The sequence below is a fragment of the Etheostoma cragini genome, chromosome 13 (assembly GCF_013103735.1).
Source record: "Etheostoma cragini isolate CJK2018 chromosome 13, CSU_Ecrag_1.0, whole genome shotgun sequence".
Lineage (NCBI taxonomy): Eukaryota > Metazoa > Chordata > Actinopteri > Perciformes > Percidae > Etheostoma > Etheostoma cragini.
In genome coordinates this window covers 12,798,355-12,808,789 of record NC_048419.1, presented here as the reverse complement: position 1 = coordinate 12,808,789, position 10,435 = coordinate 12,798,355, and the positions used below count along the sequence as shown (strand labels likewise).

At 41.4% G+C, this 10,435-nt stretch overlaps 2 protein-coding genes across 5 annotated transcripts in view; one reads left to right on the top strand and one right to left on the bottom strand.

Moving 5' to 3' along the window:
- Window positions 1-565: 565 nt before the first annotated feature.
- zgc:165604 (uncharacterized protein LOC792578 homolog) lies at window positions 566-5,118 on the top strand. Its single transcript, XM_034891007.1, has 7 exons — window positions 566-738; window positions 1,721-1,875; window positions 2,154-2,220; window positions 2,778-2,909; window positions 4,088-4,243; window positions 4,675-4,797; window positions 4,899-5,118. Exons 1-7 carry the CDS (start codon window positions 600-602, stop codon window positions 5,093-5,095), a joined length of 969 nt encoding a protein of 322 aa, XP_034746898.1. The 5' UTR covers window positions 566-599; the 3' UTR covers window positions 5,096-5,118.
- Window positions 5,119-6,208: 1,090 nt separating this feature from the next.
- LOC117956114 (pecanex-like protein 1) overlaps window positions 6,209-10,435 on the bottom strand; it is a 25,757-nt gene continuing 21,530 nt past the window's right edge. For all 4 annotated transcript variants that reach the window (XM_034890990.1, XM_034890989.1, XM_034890991.1 and 1 more), the window contains exon 36: window positions 6,209-9,227. In XM_034890990.1, the coding sequence (XP_034746881.1) occupies window positions 9,078-9,227 (150 nt within the window). In that variant the 3' untranslated portion in view covers window positions 6,209-9,077. The remainder of the gene's footprint in view (window positions 9,228-10,435) is intronic.

The window sequence follows — 10,435 nt, the reverse complement described above, 5'->3', positions numbered from 1 at the left end:
GCGCCACAGCTCTATTACACGGAGCGGAAGTTGCTAGTTGTTTAAGCTGCTACAGAGCTCTGTTGTACCAGCGGTAGTTGGTGGTTAAGTTACCCGAAAATAGGTGAACCGGGTCGAAAGCAACGCGAGCTGCAGGTTGTTTCAGAGGACATTACGTATACATTTAGTCCACAAAATACAAGCGTTTTACCGCGACAATAGTTAAGATTAGGAATCAAAACAACTAGTGTTTCCCCCAAGAAGCGAACTCCTGTAGCTTGAAAGTCTTCTATGTTAAAACACCCACCCATCCACCTCCTTCTGCGGACAGGCACGTTCTTCTGCAGCAGTCGTCAGTGTAGTGAATGGCCTTCAGCGACAAAAAAAGTGGAGTGCTTACAAATTACAGTGCTTAACTTTTTGTAGCTTTTTGAACAAATGGTTGCGAACAGGTCATGAGAACAGTCTGAACAAACACAATGAGGTGATGAGACAGAGAGAATGAAGTGAGAGTGAAAATAGAAAGCGGGGGGGGGGGGGGGGGGGGGGGGGGGGGGGGGGGGGGGGGGGGGGGGGGGGGGGGGGGGTTGATTGCACCACACACAATAGATTAATCATGCATGCCTAGATATTTTGGCCACCAGTTCTTACACAGGGGGAGAGAGGACTGCTTGTCTCTGTGTTTCCTCTCAGCTATGGGCTCTTCAGCAAGATGGGTGCTCGTGACCCTGTGTGTGTGTTTCACCGCTCTGGAGAATCGTGAGTAGGCCTGTGTTCTTTTTTTAACACACATTGACATAAAATCTGGAAGACCAGATGAGAAATATTGGTAGTTTAAAGTGTTAGCACGGTAGAGGGATCTTAAACTACAAGAAAGGTTGCTTTTTGTCTGAAATTCTTCACATGGACTTTAGTTCACATGAAAATTAAGGATTAACTTGTTACTTGTGTTATTCTGTTACAAATGCAAACCCCTTATAATTGAAAGTGTAGACCCACAGGACAAATAGAGTTTATAGATTGTAGTGTTAAAAGTAGACCAATATGACTTAGCCGTACACCATGGAGTTTTTGGACAGATATGTTGGACTGTGAGGTTGCAGATTTTTATACTAAAAGTGTCTGATGTAAAAAAAATAAAAATAAAAATCTTTTTTCAACAGCATTAAAAAATTGTGTACACAAATTAGCTTTTCTTTAGAGTGATGAGCTTTGTCAAACTAATTACCTACTAATTACTTTTGCAGTTAGAGCACTACTGGAAAGCAGCCTGTTTTATTACGGCATAATATCAAATAAAGCCTGTGTTTGTCATATTGAGTGTCTTGATTCAAGAGACTTTATACAGACTGCTGTTTAGAAACTAGTGATTGACAGTATGTTCATGAACACATCCCAGTAAAGTGGACTGTTGTTCCACTCAGTCTGTGACGGGGTTGGCTCACCCTCAAAACTGTCAAGTGTAATTAACAAACTAATGTGCACACACACACACACACACACAGACACACAATCACACACACACACACAAAAAAGGCCTGGGGATAACAGAGGGGGAGGAGGTCATTATTTCAGTAATGAAGGAGGAACGGTCTGCACGTCAACAGAGAAACTAGGGAAGTTAAAAGCAGTATAAAACATGATAGAATTAAAGAAATAACCCCTTCAATTAACTGTCTCTCGTGTTAGCTAGGTGATTCATTTTTTTTCCTGTCCTTTTCCACCATATTTATCAACACAGTGGCACTCAGGGTAACCATGAGGGAATCCAGTCTAAAGGTGGTTCAAGGGGATGTTGTTGTGCTGCCTTGCTCCTTCTTCACCTCCAGCCCCCTCTCCAGACTCAACGTTATCTGGACTCTGGCACCCTTCTCCAGTCCAGAAATCCCAATACAGGTCTCAATCCCATCAAACACATGCACGCATGCACGCCTGACAAATTGAACAGATATTTTTAAAGCATGGCCTATATCAGGCATTTTATCATAACCTCCTAGCTGGTAAAACACAGTTCTCAAAAACAGAATCTGCTGCAATGTGAATAATGAGGTTGGGTGAGAACTTGATTGTAATTCTGATGTAAACAGCCACATAATACCTTCTATGAAACACAACAAGCCGCTCCATATTTTTATGGTCTGAAACTACTTATTAATGGCCGCTCTAACCTCCAGGTGATTGTATATGACCATGGACAGGTGATTGAAGACCCTTCACTCATTGGCAGGGTGGGTTTTACAGGTATGACCAGTTACATTCTTTTTAACCGAGGCCTTGTTCACACATACATGGTTAATTTGAAAAAAAAAAGACATTTCTTATGTATGTGCCCTTCGTTTACACGCAAACAGAATTTGCCTCTGAAAACGAATCTTTCTAAAAACTCCGGCCAGTGTGGAGATTTTGGAAATCTTCGTTTTGCACGTTTGCATGTAAACTGGGACAAACAGAGGTTTAAGGAGCCAAGGAAGTGAGAAAGACAAGAGAGAGGAAGTGATTCGTTGCTGTTGTTGCCATTTCTGGGATTCTGATTGGCTAATGTGGGCTTGCGCTTCTTGTAACCACTGCCACCTACAGGTTAGGCATGCTCTTGACGGCATATACACAGGGGTTTGTGTAAACAAACACTTTTTTGAAAACTGACAGCTGAGCCTAAAATGTCCGTTTATGAAAATAGCCGCCCACGTGTCAACGTAGTCTGAATTGGGATGTTTTGGAATTTGCTTCTCAAGGACAGTCATAATTCTGTTTGTTTTTATGGGATAAAAACACATTTCTTTATTGTAAACCAACTGCAGGTATTCCCTGGAGTGCAGATATTGTCCTAAATGACACACGTTTAACAGATGCTGGAATTTACCGCTGCATGGTAAATAATCCACCAGAGACAGCAGATCCCGGCATAGGAGAGCTGGAGCTTAGTATTCTGGGTAAGTGTGTCACATACTGTCCCGTTCTGCTAGAGAAAGCCTGTTCAAAGGCACTTCCACATTTGAAGCAATCATCAATGAATACACTGTAAACTAGGGATGTATGTATTTATTATTTAAGGCTGGTTTGCATATCTGCCAAAAGGAAGGGCCAAACAGGTTAAAGGCCCAGTGTGTAACGTGTTTAGTTGTTTATTATCAAAATCGGTGTGGCCCGTTCACAAACTTGTCCTTTTTCATGAATATTTACCACCACCATCAATTCCAAGTATTCCTATTGGCTTGACATTTCACATTTCCATTTGCATGAACTGGTGCAGACGTACATAATCATGCGCCATCTTGAAATACGTTAGCCGGTAAGAGACATACAGGACATACTACTCCGCCTTCAAACGGTGCTGCTAAGGCTGCTAATGGCTTACCGGCCCGTTCCCGGCCACGGCAAGCTTGAAGAAGGGAACATGGAGGACCAGATGTATTCAAAATCCAAATTTCATGAACAGGAGTCTTCATCTTTGCCCAGAAAAAGAATAATATTGAAAAGAGCAAAAGACTGGCTTCTTGAAGCGTGAAGGCCACCGTAGCTGTAATACATACTTGGAACTATGATTATTGATAATTTCCAGTGGCAATGAACCAATCCCAGAAGTTGACCGTTGATTTTTTTTGGTCTAATGCGCAACATCAGGTCAAAAGTCTCGCCAATGCCTTGGTTTAAATACCTGCAGAACTAATGGCATTCCATCAACCATAACTGTACTTTAGTGCTAATTATCAAATGTTAGCATACTAACATGCTAACATTACACTTGGATTGTGAACATAGCAAACATTAAATCTGCATTCCCATCGAGCGCAATCTAGCATGCTGATGTGAGCATTACAATCAAAGCTGTGTTTACTGTATAGCCTAACAGAGACACTAGCATGTCTGGAGACTATTGTTAATAATTGGTCAGTATTATTCTGTTAATCTGGGATTGTATCACTTAACTGTAAGTGATACAATCCCAGATAAATAACTAACTTGTAGAGAAATACAATCTCAGTTCAACAATCTCCATTCAGGTTAGACTCACAGGCGGACATTGAAACACTGAAATGCTTGGATCCGTTTGCAAAAGTTCCACTGCATCACATCCTTTTAGAAACTCATCTCCTGATTATTTTTGTAGCTCCACCATCTCTGCCCCTGTGCCAGTGGGATGGAGATATTGATATGGGAGGAAGTGTCACACTGTCCTGCTCGGTGGTGGAAGGCGTCCCCACTCCAGAGATCCGCTGGGATAAAATGAATCCAGAGGAAATCACACTTCCCATCAACATGGAGGGTCAGTGATACACAGAAACACACACTTGCACGCAAAGGACTCTTTGGCAAAATCATAATCATCTTGCGTGAAGGTAATCATTTTTATATTTAAAGGCTACTAAAGATCTCAAAGATGGAGTAGATTGGAGAGTGATAAAGCCTCAATGACATACTACAACAAGAATATTCAGTACTGATAAAGTCATTCACCCCCTTACAAGAATAGACAGCACTATGACATCATCAGGCTCCACCAGAGCAACAGAAGCCTTTATACAACTGTTTTCACAGACTATGTGAAGAGTAAACCAAACTTATTGTGTAAAATCAGTGAAGTGCTCCTTTAAGCATGTGATTTATAGGAAATAATTAACACCGTTAAGCTGGCATGTTTCATCTTGTTCTCTCATTAGTTCAACATCAGTAATGTCACTGTGTCTCCTGTCTCAGGAGATCTCTCAGGCTCCATCCAAATTGTTAATGTTACATCTCAGACATCCGGCCTGTATCGCTGCTCCGCCACTAACCTCCTGGGAACAGCAAACTGCTACGTCAACCTCTCCATCTACGCCAGTAAGTCCATCTGTGTTCACCCGTAATCCTTTCTGCATCTTTTCCCTGCGGCCACCTGAATGCTTTTCCTTTTAATATGACCGTTTTGTCTTTCTCTGCAGCGCCAGACAGTTCTTCAGGCATGCTGCAGGGTGTACTGCTCACCTTGTCCATGAGCTTGGTGTTACTGGCGCTGCTGGTGCTCGTGCTGTGGCTCCATCGCACAGGACAGGACGGGGGGTGGAGGGGAGGGAAAGAAGAGGAGTGTTATAATGAGATACGGTATACTCCGTCTCTAATGAAGCGCTCGTTTGTTTGATTTCTCAACATCCACAGGAATTACATTTTTTTTTATTTTAAAGACATACTCCAACCCATGTATCAAACAAAAGACTGTTTCATATAAATAATGGATTTTGGAATTAATTACAGCCAAGTCAGTTCTCCCTGTTTACTACTGTACAGCATCAACTTTTGAAATAAATCCCTGAGTTTCCAATACAGTAGGTGTGGTATTATAGGTGCAGGAATGAGCTACAGCTGTACGGCTTGTACTACTTTCATGCTTTTCCAAATTCCCTCAGAATCAGGAGGTCGATAAAGTTACATGATAAAACTCAAGATCCCCTGGCTTTAACAAATTATCCAAAAATAAACCAAAGGCAAGCACGGTCCACACATGATTGCAGACAGTGTAGGTTATTATGGTTGCATTTACAAATCTGTAATAAAATAGTTATTTGCATAAGCACACTCTTGTGGCAGTATATTAGTTAGTACTGGATGTTGATTACAAGTACTGCATGCACCTGAAGGTTGTCACAGCACACTAACAGACTGGAGAGAGAGCTGCAGCCCAGGAAGGAGCTGGAGGCGAGGGAGCTGAAGCAGAAGGCTGCTGCCCCACAGAATCAGCCTGACATGCTGTGGAGAGTCAAGAAGGCAAAACAGACTGAAGAAGCCCATCAGGTGTGTTTTCTCTGTAAGAGAGAGAAGAAACAGCAGAAAGTACAGATCTGGAGAGGTGTCGTTAAACCGTTTAGTATAAGTTTCTGCTGTCACATTATTGCGTTTTGAGTTATTTAAAAGGTTTGTATTCCTGCATCAGTGGCAGCATATTTCAGATAACTAAACTGAGTCAGAGGTTAAGAATATTAATTGCTTGCTGTGTTAAGTAAGCATGCAAGTTTACTTTCTTGCTTATATGTCTTCCTCGCATATAGTATAGTAGTATTTTTTAGGGGGGTTTAGACTATTCAGCAGTGAAGCACTACTGATGATGCACACTAGACAAAAGCCAACGGATCACCAAGTTATTATAATTGTTATGGTTTCAAAATAAATTCAAATAAATGTTAAGTTTTAAGATTCCCTGGACCAAAAATAAATAAATAAATAAAAATAAAAAATCACTCACATCAGTGGATTTGCAAACGATGACACAAAAACCTTTAATTTAAATAGGAGAAATAAACATAAAAAACTGTACAGAACATTGAACATCGACTTAAAGTTCTTAAATAAAAGACCCCCTGTTTAAAATAACTAAAACGATAACAAAGTGGGATGGTGTATGATACATTTTGTGCAAAAGAAGTATTAAATTATTTTTTCCAAACTGCACATTTCAATGTGAAGAATGCCTCTCTCCACTCAGCTCTCCCCTTTGATGGGTAAACACAAGATACCCTCCCCTAAACCTCAAAATGGTGAAATAAATGTAAAAGAACCCAAAATCCAATAATAAAATAGATTTATATTTTAAATATATATTCATATATGAAACATGCTGTACATCATTTCAGAGATTAAGAAATCCCTTTTTTATTGACCCCCAGGTCTGTCCGTTATCTTGTGCTTTCCACACACCCAGCAAAAAAAAAAAGAAAAAAAGAATACTGCGTTGCTTTGGAAACAAGATGAAACGGGAGAAGAGAAAAACAGAAAACAGAAGTGATCCAAAAGTCTGTTTTTCCTGAGTCGAGGGAGTTAGTAACCGGTTTTGAGAGGGATACTACTGCACTTTCCACCTGTCGCAGCTTCTTTACAGCCGAGACTGACAAAAATAGCACGGCTGCTAAAAAGTTTGGTTTTTTTTTTAAAGGAGAATTCTTTTTTTTATACTTTGTCTGTGCCTTATTAATCATTTTGAAAGGAGCTGAACAGCAGTCAACATTATTCAACAAAATGTGGCTTTAACAGGATGCAGAACACTTAAATCCAGAGAGAAAATGCTGTAAAGGGGGCCGTCTTCTGTAATGTCAGTGTGACCCGGTACTCCACCTGGCTCATTACCCTGGCACTTATTCTTTTATCCCCCCTTCAAGTTTCTTCCTTTTGAATAAAAAGTCTTCCTGCAGATAAGTAAATTTTTTTCCCATTACAGACCCTGAGAACGCTGGCCTCCTTTCAAGTTTCCTCAAAGGGAATACTGCTTCTAAGATATAATTTGGTGAGAAAAAGCAGCAGTTGCAGGTGAGCAGACGAGACAAGTCTTCTGTCAACAATTGATGTGTAGCACAAGGTTATTTCAGAATCATTCAACCGCTGCAGACAACACGTGGAGACAAAAACACATTTGGGGGCCGCATTTGGTCACGCTGCAAGCTTCTTTTTGTGTGATCGGCATCAACCCTCAATCAGTGTTTTAATTTGCTTTTCTCACAGTGGTGGAACAAAGAGAGTGCAGAAGTGGGAAACTTAAAGTGACTTGTCAGGAATACTTCCAGTTGTATTAGAGACTTTAAAAAAAAAAAGAAATAACAGCCATTAGTGAGATGATACAAATGTGATGACACCAAACAAATTGAGGGAGGGGTGGGGGTGGGGTACAGTTAACAGAAGGCAGATTTCCAATTTGTTACATCATCACAACATATTGACAAACCCTGTTAAAGATATCTGTAAGACAATATTAATAAAATAAATATTCCACCTTTGCTCTCAGTATTTATTCAACTTTGTTTATTTCCAACTAAAACGCTGGATTTGACAGTAGAAACAGCAGTAGTAGTGGGTATATTAGTAGCAGGAGATGCAAAAGCAGTAGTATAGTAACGGGAAGGGCCATACTGCAGGCAAAGAAAACAGAGCTCCCCTCACAAAGCAGCCTGGGTCCCTTTATATTAGAAAGTCATGAGCTGAGTGGCTCTGACCAGAGAGGGTGTCATTGATCACTCATCCAAAGAAACAAAATTGGTGCGCCTATTCAAGTTTAAAAAAAAATAAAAAAAATAAAGAGACATTCCACCCAAACAAAAAGGCTTTAAGTTCCTAACACTTCCAGTTTGTAGGTCTGTGATTGACACAATTTTTACAGATTGGAATCACCCTCCGCTTGATCAATGGACACCAGCTCCGTCCGAAGTCAACCCACATCACTGTGTTGCTAGTCCGATTCAGGACTTGTTTCCAGGCCTAAATAGACTGTAAACTAGCAGTTAGAGCACCACTTGTTGGCTGGCATGGAAGGACATTTTTTTTCCCACCTGAAACTTACTTCAAGACAGAACTGTTGAGTGTCGATGTTGTCAGGCACCTCTGTAGGAAATAGGCCAGAGGACAGAGATGACATTTTGGTGGGGTGTGTTTTTTTTTTTCTTGCTGAATATGTATAATGTGCAGGGAAGGAGAAGAAGGGGAGGCTCCTGAAATTGGTCAATATACTGTTAAATATTGTTTGACATGAAACTGTAGGTCTGGTGAGGATGGTAAAATGGGAAAAAAACAAAACAAGGCTTATCATGGTTTCCATATATCCTTCACCTGCACATACAGCAACAAACCGTAGGAGCTTTATTTTTTATTAAATTGGTTATGCAATAAAAACTGCTGCTGCAGATACCAAAGTCTGAGGCGATCCCCTATCCTCCAGTATAGAAAAATAATAAATCCTCAAACAAAATATCCCTTATAATTGCACTGGCCTTTCCGGCCTGTCACTACTGTTACAACCTAAAGGTTGTCCATAGAGACACCAAGTGCCTTTGTCAGAAAACAAAGATAAGAACGAGTATATCACCAGAAGTCATGATGAAAGCTGACTTTGGAAAAAACAGGTACGCGGAAATCATTTTATGATCTGACGTGCATCAGTTCAGCATGCTATCAGATGTTTAACTCCTTTGGCAGAGAAGGAGGGGGGGTGATGTGTAAGTAACCAAATCCGTCCAGTATTGCAGTGGGCCGTAAGAGGTTAAGGTTGATGGAATGAGTCCAGTACGTGGAATGAGTCTGGTCCAGATTCGACCGCCGTGTGCTTTCACTGCAGAGCATGTCACTCGGGGTCTCCCAGTGCAGACTCAGCGCAGGTGCTCAAGTAAAGGCAGCTCTGTGGATTCCTCTCGGGGGGTAGGGGGGTCCCCTGCAGTCAGCGGAGTGGGCTCCATCGTCTGAGTGGCTCCCAGAGGATCTTGTGTCAGAATGGCCTCTTGTAGGGGTGCAGGAGTAGGCTGTAAAATAAAGAAGAAAAAAAAGTTCAGCCGAGAAAATAACTATTCCACTAAAAAACATGACTTGCAATTTCTCAAAAGCAGAAAAACATTCAAGTTGATTTAGGTATACATTTATCAGCAACATCTCTCAGTCTCCATGGACTAGGGCTGGGCGCCAGACGTCGATACTCCAATGCAACAAACGAAATACTCCGATCCTTAGAGTATCGGAAAATTATTTATCTTTCGGTACCAAATTTTGGTACCTGAGAGTGCAGTGCGTAATTGCAAGTTTATCCGTCCTTTCTGCATATTGACAGAGAGCAGAGGTCCAACACACACAAGCAGAGGTCCGGCTCTGCAGTTTGTTGAAGTCACAGGAAGTCACAGCAATGCCGATAAAGTGGTTTCAAGTGTGAATACAGTTATTCAAAACTTCACGCAGACAGTGATATATTAATGGCGAGGCGGAAGCGGGCGCGGTGCTGTTGACGTGACACTTCCTCTGAGACAACCAGGACCAACAGTTGTTTCTATGCCCTGATGACTGACTGAGAGGCTGAGGTTTAAAGGCCAAGGAAAATGTATTTCTACAGAACCTTTCAGCAACAAGCAATTCACTTACACTCCTTTGCACTTAAGTTAGTTCTCTATTACAGTAGTTCAATGTTAACAGGGCAGTCATAGGGCTGCACAATTAATCAAATTTTAATCACAATCACAATTTTGGCTTTGCACGATCAAATTTGCGCGATTGTGCGATATTTTGCGTCATTTCATCAAAAGCTCAGTTTTTTTTTGCAAAGCCAATCTACTGCTCCCTAAACCACTGTCTGATCACGTGCCAGTCAGTTGTTCCCTGCACCGCGCAGCTTAGTTTTTTAGATGTAGACAGTCGCAGAGGACAGAGTAACGGGAGAAAAATTCCACAACAGATAACAGTCGGTAATACATCGGTCACAAGGTTTAACGTTTACCAGTAAACGCAACATTTTGTCCCTTCTGTATTTTTCAAAGCAGTGACGAGTGCTAGTTTATGCCTGTTAGCTCACAGGGCCCTAGGGTGCGAGTAATAATTTTCCCAGGTTGCAACGGTGCACCTAACGTCCTCGCATCCGCTGCCTCTCCACAAACGAAGCAATGTTGTTTATACACTCACCGGCCACTTTATTAGGTACCCCATGCTAGTAACGGGTTGGACCCCCTTTTGCTTTCAGAACTGCCTC

What these genes read in the sequence shown, in the direction of transcription:
- zgc:165604 (XM_034891007.1), top strand. Translation starts at nt 600, where the DNA reads ATGCCTAGATATTTTGGCCACCAGTTCTTACACAGGGGGAGAGAGGAC. An exon ending in TTTCACCGCTCTGGAGAATC is followed by an intron (nt 739 to 1,720) that starts GTGAGTAGGCCT and finishes TTATCAACACAG; the next exon opens with TGGCACTCAGGGTAACCATG. An exon ending in TGGCAGGGTGGGTTTTACAG is followed by an intron (nt 2,221 to 2,777) that starts GTATGACCAGTT and finishes AACCAACTGCAG; the next exon opens with GTATTCCCTGGAGTGCAGAT.